Source organism: Electrophorus electricus, unplaced genomic scaffold, assembly GCF_041902795.1.
Source record: "Electrophorus electricus isolate QZ-2024a unplaced genomic scaffold, ASM4190279v1 Scaffold64, whole genome shotgun sequence".
Taxonomy (NCBI): Eukaryota; Metazoa; Chordata; class Actinopteri; order Gymnotiformes; family Gymnotidae; genus Electrophorus; species Electrophorus electricus.
In genome coordinates, this window is record NW_027658781.1 from 287,501 (window position 1) to 300,063 (window position 12,563).

Below are 12,563 nucleotides of genomic sequence, written 5' to 3' on the forward strand. Positions count from 1 at the left end.
ACGTCGGCTCACACACAGTTTCCATCACACAGTCACTCTCATCACACAGTTCACCCCCACCAAAGGCGAGTACGGTACCGCCGGCCGGTGGCACGCCGTTGCGATCCACAGCCCTTGCGATCCACAGCACAGACGTATGTGCAGGGGGAGGGATGCTGGATCCAGAGAAATGGTCATACAAGAAATGACAGGAAACATGGAGGAAAAGGCAGATCAAAGCCGTACGTCCTCGGCTCTTTCTCTTTTTCCTTCATCCGCTGCCATGTCTTCTCTGCTGGCTGGTCGGAAAAGATGGGGGGGGGCTTGCCGCACACGAGCAACCCCCTTTCATCCCTCCAGCTCCAAATGACTTTTTGATGCGCAGTCAGTGGCTCTGAGCATTTCTCCAAGAGGACCGCACAGGGCTTCCTTTGTCTTCTCTTCCGTGCATGATGAATTCCTAATGACCTCCTCTTTTATCTCACTCTCTCTCCCTCAGGTGACCTCCAGGTGTCCATCTCTCTGAAGAAGGTCGAACTGAGTGTGGGAGAGTCTAAGTTCTTCACATGCACAGGTCAGACCCCCCGTGCCGGCTGGCTGTTAACCTCCCGGCAGTCTAATATAATAAACAATGAAAACGGAACAAGTACGCATTACCTAATGTGTTTGCACACTGTCTTCATGCAGCAAGCTCTAGGCATTCAGAACCAATTAAATTGGAGACCCAAACTGAAAGAAATGTGTGTGGGTTGAATGAGGGTGCGGTAGGCCATCTTGGTCACTTTACAAATAAATAAAAAATGGGAATATAATATCATAGTTCCATGACCTCCATCAGCTAATCTGTGGCACTGCCTCACTTTGTTTGTACTGGTACATGTTTACAGTAGGCTGCACCAAGCGTACAAACAAGCCAGAATGGATGCCCATGGGTGAAGAGAGAGATTACGTCCAGCACGATCAGCAGTATGGTGTTGTGGTGTGTGTGGGTGTGTGTGTGTGTGTGTGTTTTCCAAATGGCTGAGCTGCTGTTGCTCCAGTCTCTGCCTGACAGGCTACTCTTAACAGGGTGAGACACGCCGACCCCTGCTGGCTGCCCTCCAGATAACAGCTTGTTAGTTCACCTGGCTGGATGCTGGTGACCCCGCGCCCACCCATGTGCACGCAGGTCAACCACCTGAAGCGGCATGAAGCTATGCAGCCAGCTGAGATTCAGCAAGGTCTCAAGCAAAAGCAGTAAAACACACAGGGAGGATTTTTCAAACTACAGCCTGATACCATCTGACACAGGCCACAAATATTGTGTCTCCCACCTACGATTATACGATTACCAGGTTTGGGGTGTCGATGCCGCATACATCGGAGATATGGTTTGAGTGAACTCCCCTGGCCCTTAGCCTCTAGATCAGTGTTTATCAACGGGTCACTTGAGGTAAGAGAGGCGCGGATTGTAATCAGTTAATCATGCCTTATTAAAGCATACCAAAGAGGGCTCACAACGGCCAATTGATTTCTCGCTGTTTTGGTGCAGGCACAGCTAAATGCATTAATTAAGAGTGACTGAGCAGTCAGTGAAGCTGACACTCACCCCCCCGCAGAGTTCAGCACACACACACACTCACAAACACGCATAAAGACACACACACACTCGCGCGCACGCACACATAACGTGTGCCATGCCACCAGCGGTCCCCTATAATTCCGTAATTATGCTCCCTTTTTTCAGCTTGCTGTCATACTTTAAGAGCCCTCTGGCTCAGTGGAGGTGGCTTATTTTAGCAAGTCTTAGTCACCCCTGCGCATAACAAATAATCAAATCTCTATATTATCTACAGTAACTGTCATGTTTGTTGATATAGCCATTTCTTTATTTCCCCAATTCCATCTTAGGAGGTGCTGCCCCAGTCCCATGCCCTCCAAAGCAGGCCCACAAACCGCTGTCCTGAGACAGACCAGTACGCTGCAAGCTAGTATTAAGCTAGTAATTCAGCTTGCTAAAACAGGCGAATGCCATGGCTGATTTGCTGCTTGCAGACCCATTTTCTTATTTGCACAGTGCATACGGAGAGTGGTCCCATTAGCCAAGGTGCAGTCAGGGTCCTTTCAGACATTCCAAAGACAAAAACAGCAGATCAAACATCCTTTCCCATGACTCCTAAGGCATTACTGTGACTTGCCAAAAATGTCCCTGCTTTTTAATCCTTTCTGCAGGCCCTCTGCCTGTCTATGACCTGTGGCTGACCTCTGATTGACTGCTGTGCCTGGCGTAGGCAGGGCTTGGTCCACTGCGACCTCTCTCTGCCCCTTCTGTCTCAACCCCTGCTGCAGATTGCGCTCTGCTGCTACACTGATAAACCCAGCAGCGGGTCTCCTGGCAAGGGCGCGTCTGGGGCGTGCAGCACCACCAGGCCTGGGCCAATCGCCCCAGGCTCCCCTGCGGTGCCAGAGCTCCGCTGTGCTGCTGATCGATGCCCGGGGCAGGGAAGTGCCGCAGCGCACCGTGCTGGTGCTTTTTATGACCTTCCAGCAGGGTGGGATTTATAGTGGAGAGAGTGCTTTGGTGCCACGCATGGGCTCACACCACCACTCCCCACAAGGCACTATGCACACGGGAGGGGTTGGTTTATCACTGCACATGCAGGTGTGTGTGTGTGTGTGTGTGTGTGTGTTTGTGTGTGTGTGTGTGTCCCTGCCTGAGGTTGAAGTGATACCTCTGACTTACTTGGGTCTGCTCGGTTTATAAAAAGCTCCCCTGCATCGTAAGCCCTGTTGTTCCCTGTGGCTCTGAGCTGATGCAACACAAACACTATGTCATTGCTCGAAAGCCTTGTGTCTCTGAAAACGGAACTTTACAGAACAAGAACAAAAAAATGTGGATCTACCAGATTTTATGCCTTGTAATTTTGAGCCATTTCTTTTAGTCCACTCATCATGAAATGTTATCACAATGTAAAGGGCAGCTGGCATTTTTAAATGGTGCAAAATAAAATAAAAAAAAAACTAAAACTGACAAAAATATCAAGAGTTCCAAAGTTTTCTAATGATGGCAATGACGTGGTGCCAGGTGCTTCCAGCAGAGTGTTCTGTGTTTTTAATGTTTTGTATTTGAAATGTTCACTAATTCTTTGACGATGGCTGCAGTATGCAGCTTCTATACCAACAAGCCAGGAGATCCACAGCCTGTTAAGTTTGCGGCTGACACTATATGTAGTTCTTGTGAACAATACCTTCATTCTGTTCAGTCTGCCTTCAGTCTTTTCACCTGTCGTGTGTGCACAGGAGCCCTGGAGGAATGAACATTAGTTAAAGTTAAAGTTCTACCTGCCTTGACATTTTTAACTTGTCTTACAGGGTATTTCTGTATTTCTGTATGTGTGTGTGTCTGTCTATGTGTGCCTAGTGATTGGAGAGGCGCTGAGTCTGGATTGGTACAGCCCACAGGGAGAGCGCATGGTGCCATCCCAGCGTGTGGCGCTGCATAATGAGGGCGTGCGCTCGCGGCTCACCCTCTACAACGCCAACGTGGAGGATGCTGGGATCTACCGCTGCCAGGCCACCGATGCACAAGGGCACACACAGGAGGCCACGGTGGTGCTGGAGATTTATCGTGAGTGCACGCTCACACACTCGCACGCACGCATTCTCATATAAATAAGACACTCCTTTTGTCATCCAAATACTATTAGACACATCAAAATGCAAATTATTGCTTCATTCCACAAGGATACAAAGAAAAGTACAATTCTGCCAAAGTTCACTTGAGCTCCTGTAACTAACCAAATTACTATCTGTCTCTGATACACAAATATTCATTGTTATATTCTTGTTACATTACACCCGCAGACCTGTTTGCATAGTTATTGACTAGTCCATTACATATTCATGAGGTATAATAATGCTGCAGAATATATCATTTGTCAGTCACTGGCCTTTGCGATGCTTATATCACAGAAGGGTGCAATATGCAAATGACTCCTTTAGGAAATTATAAGTATTTTATTGTGTTTTGTGAACATCATGACCCATCACAGTCATTTCCGATGTGTTTTGTGTGTATATCAATCATAACTTAATGTTATCCAACAAATGTGAGTTGTGTTGTAAATAATACTCTTTAATGATGTCACATTATGGGTTTACCATTGCAGCAGATATTGCAAGGCATCTCACCATGACGATGTGAACGGCACAGCATATCTCACCATGGCGATGTGTATAGAACAGTCATGCAGCCCTAGTGCATACCTCCATCTTTTACCTGGTTCAGGGCTCTTTGTTTCCATCACATGGTGAGCATTTCTGCTGCATGTCAGAGAAAGTGCTGCAGTTGTCAGACAGCAGGAGCAGGCATCTCCCACAGGGGGCTCACGAAGGGGCTCTGCCTCATTCCTCTGTGGGGACAAGCACATTAGATGGACCCCCGTGCAGGGGCGGCTGATACGTGCTGCGCATGCCTCAGACCGGAGAGCCTTTGCCCCCCTGCTGGGTACCACCCTCCGCATGCAGAGAGCCCTGCAGGAGAGCCAGGTTTCTTCTGAAGGCACTTTGCCCCCTGGCGTGCTGTCCGAGCACGCATGCTCTCGCCCGCGCTACGTGATCTGCAGCTCTCCACGATAACGCTGCGTTTGTTACCGAGGGCACTGTCTCTGCACACGAGTCAATTTATCTGCGTTTTGTCTGTCTTTTTTAATTTGTAATGGAAAGGTAATACTTCACTTATTGTAACTAGCGAGGTCTCGTCTTGGCGTTATCGATATCGATCTTCGATCTGGTGTTGCAGTACATATAATGTAGGAGGTCATTTTTGCCTCTCTTTGCCTTCAGCCAAGATAACATCATAAAAGTAATAATGTACAAGCTACAGAAATGATGGCAGCCTTAAAAAGATGAAGCCATTTCTTCCTCATGCCAGTAAAGACCCAGGCTTTACATGTTGTTCAACTATTGCAATCTTTGCCTTTTAGCCACACAATAGAGAAAAAAACTTTGATGTGAAATTATTATAGCTCTCCTGTGCATTCACGAGTGTCTCATCGCAAAGCAGCTGCTTTTACCTGACTGAGATATAAAGCCATCCAGACTCCAGATAATAATGCAAATGATGTCTTGGCACAGGGATATGCTATTGGCCCTCCTCTGATAGAAGAATATGATGTATGTTATGTAAAAAATCTCTTCTCCTTTGCTACATTTGAAAGTGCTGCCGTATAAAAATAGCTGCTAATTTTCCTTTGACTAGAGGACACTCCAAGGCTGTACGAGGAAAACAAAACAAAACAAAAAGCTTCATAATAAAGTTAGAAAGGGTGAGTTTCACCCGGTATGTTTGACGGATCTGTTGATATAAACCTAAATGTGATTCAACCAGCAATGAGACAGGCAGACGACAGTGAGAAAGAACGAGGGAACATAAGTAGGGAAAAGAGAAAGGCTATGCTAAGGAGGAGGAAAGAAGGAGGAGGAAAGCAGAGGAGCAATTCTGTAGACTGTGGATGAAGGACACTGTCTGTACAGCTCCAGAGGGCATAAATGAGAGGCCTGGTACCCTGTATGGTTCTCTTGCACAAAAAGGTCATAAAAACAATGATGATGCCAAGATCTCTGAAGAGAAGGGAATGGAAATGTTCTATTTGAAGAGAAATAACAAAGAATTTAATTCAAAGGAGTTTGGAAAAATAAAATGTGGTAGACAAAGCCCTGGGAAGGCATGCTGGGATCATGAATTAATCACAAAGAGATGATTTTATCATGACGGAGATTCTTTACTTAGACATGATGGTGATGTATTAATCTTCACTGCATGTAATTAATCGCTCTCCATGAAAGACCCAGGGGTATTGCGTAAGCTTCGTCATTCTGATTTCTGCACGCCTCCATAGCAGGCTTGGCATTTGCTGGGGTTCCTCGGAAAGCTGGATTTAGAGCTGGGGAAGTGTGCAAACAGACAAAGTTCACAGATCAATAGTCGCAGATGATTCACTGGCTGATTAACTTGTTCTGTATCTTAAGGAATTTCACCATTTGACCGAGAACAGACATTGTTTCCCAGAGCTATCTGTGTTTCAAGTGTTTAAGTAATCTTATGTTGTGAAACATTTCCATGAATTCTCAGTTGTGCAACTGGCTAACTCAAGCCAGTTACCGCCGCTGAAGCCATTCCGGTGGCCAGTACGAGGAAAAGAAGGAACCATATATACCGCTTTGATTTTTCAGTTACTTATTATTCCAGATCAAAGTCAGGCTTTGTTCAGATATGAAGAGGCAGGAGCTCTCAATATGACGCAATGTGAAAAAGAAGTTTCGCAACTTTGTTCTTGTTATTTGTAATATTTCTGACACTGATCCTGACTTTTCATGCCAAGCTCACCAACAAAAAATCTGAGAACTGTGAATCCTAAATGTGGGCCTCTGGTAATTTGATGTAGATTTTATTATACATCACTACATGAGGTCTCGAAGTAAACACTGACTCATATGACCTCTGTAGCTGATGTGGGAGGCCCATCACACTCCAGCACACTTATCTGCTTTAGCTAATTGTCATCAAGTGCACATGGTTTGACTGTCAGTGCCATAATGTGTCGTTCTGTGTTCTCCCCCTCCCAGAGAAACTAACTTTCAGGAGTGTGCCATCACCTCAGGAGTTCCGCCAAGGTGACGTAGCTGAGGTGGTGTGCGACGTCACCAGCTCGCCCGTGCCTGTGGTGGCCTGGTACCACAATAACATGGAGATCACAGAGGACACTGATAGTGAGTTGCTGGTCCATGGCTTTCCATAAAAGCTTCAGAAAGTTCTGAATGGGTAAAACTCGCTTTTGTTCTACCTGAAAGTCCTTTTGAAGATGCGATTTCTGTAGAAGAGTAATTAAGTTTTGAAAGTAAAGTATTGCAAAAAGGGATGGAAAAAGAAAAACACAGGACATATTTTTCCTTTTCTGATATCAGGACTGACTCTGTTGAATTATTCAGTATTGTGTTTTTTAGATATGTTAGAATAAACTTCCAGGGATTAATGCAGGAAAGTTCCATCTGTTCATTTAGATGTTCCAGCAGTCTAGCAACAAGTATAGACACTAGAGTGATCACAGCTGAACCTAATGACATCCTCAGTGGTGAATAGATTTTCTGTTTGACAATTGTGCTCTGTTTCAGAGTTCCAGCTCCTACCCAACAACAACCTGCAGATCCAGCATGTGACTAAAGAGGATGAAAGCGTGTACCGCTGTGAGGCGAGAGTCGAGGCCAGGGGTGAGATCGACTTCAGGGACATTGTCCTGGTAGTCAATGGTGAGGTTCTCAGTGAGCTATAATCAAACAGCGTGAAATTTAAGTGCTTTAGTGCTCAAGATCCATACAGATGTCTGGCAAAGGAAAGTCAACAATAGTTATCTTTGGTTCTACCTGTTTAAAACCCAAAACCAAAATGAAAAATCTGTGTTTGCTTTTATCACAGTTAATTTCCCATCTTATCGAAGTGATGAGCATACAGAGATTTGTAGCGTGAAGAGAAATCCATTTATATACACTCTTTAAAATGGTATAATTGCCTCCTGTCTTCTTAAAACTGACTACACATACCTGGAATTTCAATCACAACCAATAATAATAACAATGCACTCCATCTAACCACACTGGAATTAAAACTATACCCAAGGTCGTCGGTTAAGGCTGGTATAAAGTTGCCTGAGCAACAGCCCATTTAACCTCTTTGACTAAGCTGCCCCTGTGGAGGAAACATCAACAACAACAATAATAACATTAATATTATTATTATTAGTAGTAGTAGTAGTAGTAGTAGTAGTAGTATTTAAATCACCATTTAAATCACCATATTATCCAAACTATTACTTTTTGATAAGCATGTGGAACACAGATCTGTAAAAATAAATAAATAAATAAATAAATAAATAAATAAATAGTATGCTGATGGGTGACACCTAAAATTGGGTGGCCTTTTTCAAGTTAAAGCAACAGCCCCTCAAAATGTCTGTTCGCGTCCCTGGCCATAGCTATGATTTTATTGCCCCTATTAACTTTACCATGCAATCGTTTGAGGCATTTGCATCATTGAAGATGAGCAGCAACGGGAGAGCAGCACCGAGGTGAAGAGACGCTGCGGTCTGCATCTGACAAGACCAGGCCGAGTCTCCGTGTTCCGCAGGCGAAACCACGGGCAGCTGAACTCACAGCGCTGCTCAATGAGGCGCCTCCAATAACCCACCGGACACGGCGGCGCGCACCCGAGGCAGCAGAGACAAATGCCACAGACACGGCCGCTAGCGACTGCACTCATGCTAAGCGCTTTAGCATCATTGTTTTTCAAGTGGTATGGCATATAACAGTTCCCCAGAGCTAACGCTAAACCACAAAACAAAACCTAAGGCTGTTCCTGCCTCGGGTCTTTGTAGGCAGTTTACCATATATATCAAAATCAAATGATTCACAAAAGAGGTCATTTGATGCGTTAAACTTATTGTGCCTGATGTCTTAGGATATTAGGAGGTTTTCACCAAAAGCATTGTGCTGCTACAATCTTCATTTTGTCCCAGACTGATTCTGAGTTCAGGCTTGTGTTACATGCTTCACTGGCCTGGCCTGATGTCTTTATGTCCAGTTGTGTCTCGTATTAGCAGCTGTTCCAGTCGAGCCCCCTCATCTGGGAATGAGCTCAATTAGATTATAGCCTTTGGAAAATGGCTATCGATTGGTGAGGGAGTCAATGATAATCTTGTTGGAGTTGTTTCAGTGCATAACTACTAAGCTTCATGCCGATTGTGTTTTATTCACGTCTCTCAGCACATTATTTATCATTGAAAACAATGATGAATCCATGCTATAAATTAATATTGTGAGTGAAGCCATTTTAGCACCTTTCAAGGATCCTGAATTGTTCTGCAAGTCGGTTTTTACAGTCTCCGGATCGAAGCCAAGGTTAAGCCATGGTTATTCAACTGACATTTCAGCACCCTGCATGATGTGATCTACAACAGAACACCAGCAGTGATAACGCCATCATGCTCTCATGTCCGTATCTAGGCTTAACCTCGAGGGCTTCTGGGCTCTGAAAAAATAATGTGTGCAGTGTTTGCTCTCCTGCGTGGTGGTGGAAGACAGAGACGAATATGAGCATAACTGAGCCTCGGCTCTGATGGTGACGGGGCCCCCTTGTAACATCCGGCGCTTCCGTCAGCGGAGCTGCAAAACGTTCATTCCGGCTCCAGTGTTCTTGCATCAATGACAATTAGGATCATAGCGCATATCACCTGCCACAGTTCTCTTCTAAACTGATCACCCAGCATAATACATTAACAGCTGATTGCATTCCGCTTTGCATTTTAACTGCAAAAAGATTGCTGAATTAATACGGACGGGTCCATCTGCAACTTGGACCATCTTAATGAATGACCCATTATGTGCATTCTGTTAAACAAATAGTGTGTGCATTACTGGTGTCTAATAGAGGGCAAGAGATCTTTTAGTTGATCTAATATACTGCCAAGCAGGGCTGAAAGTGACCATGAATAAAACATCTCCTTAATTTAATCTTTTTACCTTAGCTCACACTCCATTAAATTGCGTTATGTCTCTAACACAGCATCATTCAGAATGAAGCCTGTTTCAGATAGCTAGCCCCTATCCATTCTCCAGTTCCAGGCTGCTGGAATAGAGGACCGAAGGGTGCAAGTTTATGTGGCTATGATAAAATACCAGGGTGAACTAAGAATGGAGCTTTGCATCACGTGTCCATTCTGCAGTGAAAGCCAAGTTGTGGCAAATGTTACCATGTTACCATGTTTCCATGCTACTGTGCTCATTGTCTGTTTTTTCTCTAAACAATAAGTCAGTCACTCATAAATAATCCCCCACATTATTAATTTTTTTAATTTAATGTATTAATTTAATAAGTAACTTCATGGATTTGAATAGTATCACATTATGTTGTATGTGCTGATGCATGAACAGGTATGAGGTGTTGGGACAGGGTAAGTAGAATAGCTGGGCTTTTCTCCCTTTAAAGGACTGGTTTGTTTGTTTTTTCACATGAATGCAGAAAGATCACTATGAATAAGTGAACAGCCAGGTAATTTATTAGAATGTGATTGGGGGTTCTCTCAGGTCATCTAGGCTAACCCATGAGTTGACCCAAGGCTCCCCACATTAACCTTTCACAATATAATAAACTGAACTGGACAGGAAGTATTGATTCAAAACTGGAGAGCAACTTATGCATTTATTCATTCTCTTGCTGCAGAGATGTTATAAGTCCAGTCACGTCACGGGTGATCCATATGCACAGGAAATGATGACTTGAGAATGAGCTGTTAGGTTTGTCTCACACATGTATTTGGATGTAAATTCAAACTCAGTGCTCTGGGGAGGGAAATTACAGCCATAAGGGACATACGAGCTTTTGGAGGTCGGTATGAAGAGGTGTTCCAGACTTTATTTAATGGGAAACCGGTCTTCTTCTCTCCACAGTTCCACCTGTATTGTCCGTGCCGCAACAGGCCTTCAACGCGACAGCAGATTACGGTGAATCTGTAACGTTCACCTGCAGGGCGTATGGCTCTCCTGAACCTGAAGTCACCTGGCACAGGTATATGCCCCGCATGCGGGAGCCAGACACACCTCTCACCCTGTACCAGGTACAGGCCCAACACAAGGACACTTTCTGTCTGCTGCACATCTGGTGCCCGGGATGGTCACCTATCCTATAAAAGCTTCCATAGTTGGCCAGTTTGAACATTTTCACCTCATCCATCACAAAACAAAGATAATACTAGTATCGCCAAGGAAATCAACAAAAAGGGGCAGTTACATTGTTTATTTCGTCGCACACTGCTCTGAGAACACACAGGGCAGCATCCCAGCTATGGCCTCATTCATTCCCCAGATTTACCATTCCAAAAATAAGAACATAAGGAACCCTGAAAGATTATACACAGAGAACAAGGCATTTCTCTCAGAAAGTAAAAAGTGTTACCAAGTGAAAGCGCTGTAGGTAGAGAGTGGATTCACGGCAAGATGTCCTTTAATGACACCTTTTGAGCCGATGCGTTTATTTCACCTCTAATGTGTGGGCTTTGAATGACAGGCAGCCCAACGTGTTGATTATGGGCCCTCAATCACTGTAATTACCTCTGCTGAGGTGGGAGCCAGGGAGATGAATCCAATGCAAGGCAAGTTGACCTTTAATGAATGACCGTATCCAAGCCGCTAAGTGACACACAGAGACACGACAACAGCACCACCAATTAGAGCACGCCTGTTCAAACCAGCACTTAAATTGTATTTCAGTTTTTTTCCTTTTTCCATTTATTCATCTATTTATTGCCGTTGTGTGTTTGAGTTTGATAGGGAGTTAGAAGTTTGAATCACTTGTTAGTAAATGCTGTTGGATGCTGTCAATGCTTCTTGTTTTTAATTTTCTTTATACTCTACATTATAACAATGATTGCCCTGTTCCACTCTGATCACTCTTGATATACAAAAGCTGGCATGCACGCATATTTTAAACGATGCACTATCCACTCAGCTGCTCTTCATTCTGATGAGTGTGAGCGTATACTGAGTGCGCTAGCCACTTACCAGCCGCTTTATGTGAAACACCGATTTTGCTCCTACAGATGCTAACTACTTTAATAGGTACACCTAACTTAGAGACATCATTTGTTGTACAATTGCAGACCGCAGAACATGTATAGTGAGGCATGATTCTTGAGTCGCCCTATGGGAAGGGCTGTTTCTGACTGAGGGACCACTGCTAACTGGACGTTACGTGGGTGGCAGACATTCTCAAACACAGTATTAACACTGACATAGTAATGGTACGGTTGGACATGGCTGTGGGTGGTGAGCTGATACAAGTATATCAGGCAGAGCAGGGTTGCTAGGGCCTTTGCACGCACCTGTGCCTGCAGTAACTAACGTAGATTGTGCATGGCAACAGCATTGTAGTCAGTAGACTGTAATTTTACAGGTGCACTTGTAAGATGTGTTTTTCTGGTAGAGGCTAGTGAGTGTGCGAAATGTACAAAATTTAAGAACAACTGTACGTGTAACCTGGTTTATGTAATTTATGCCTGAACTGCACTGGACTGTAGGTTCAACCGTGTGGCATTAAATTGTGGCAAATTAGCAAACTGGCACTGAGCCTTTGAGTTGAGTAAGCAAGCCACCACGTCATAGGTATCGTCATACCCATCTTAATGGCCAAAACACGCCTGGCATGCTGTTGCCTCCTGTCTATCATCCATTGCTATGTACTCACTTCTGCTTTAAGCGGATTTCATATGCGCTCCCCCCGTGCATTATAACAGTCTAAAATCCCTGCTATAATCTCCTTCAAAAACATTCAATTACTCAAGCGCTCAATCTCCCCTGCACACCTTTGCTTTTATAGTTCTGTCTGTGTGTATGCTTTTTCTGCCAGAGTAAAAAATGTATACAAGGAAAAAAAAATTTAAAAAAGAAAAATTTGGTATTTTGCTACACCAGTCGTCTTTTGACTGGGTTTGTTCGTTACCTCCTTGTTCTGTGACTGTGATCTTGTCATTGACCTTTGGCACGTGTGTCTACTGCTG

At 44.4% G+C, this 12,563-nt stretch overlaps 1 protein-coding gene across 4 annotated transcripts in view; it reads left to right on the forward strand.

Annotated features, from left to right (window-relative positions):
- Window positions 1-12,563, forward strand: part of LOC145643237 (neural cell adhesion molecule 2-like) — a 121,213-nt gene that overhangs the window by 84,131 nt on the left and 24,519 nt on the right. For all 4 annotated transcript variants that reach the window (XM_081709601.1, XM_081709599.1, XM_081709600.1 and 1 more), the window contains exons 2-6: window positions 479-553; window positions 3,380-3,586; window positions 6,586-6,729; window positions 7,132-7,266; window positions 10,459-10,576. In XM_081709601.1, the coding sequence (XP_081565727.1) occupies window positions 479-553; window positions 3,380-3,586; window positions 6,586-6,729; window positions 7,132-7,266; window positions 10,459-10,576 (679 nt within the window). The remainder of the gene's footprint in view (window positions 1-478; window positions 554-3,379; window positions 3,587-6,585; window positions 6,730-7,131; window positions 7,267-10,458; window positions 10,577-12,563) is intronic.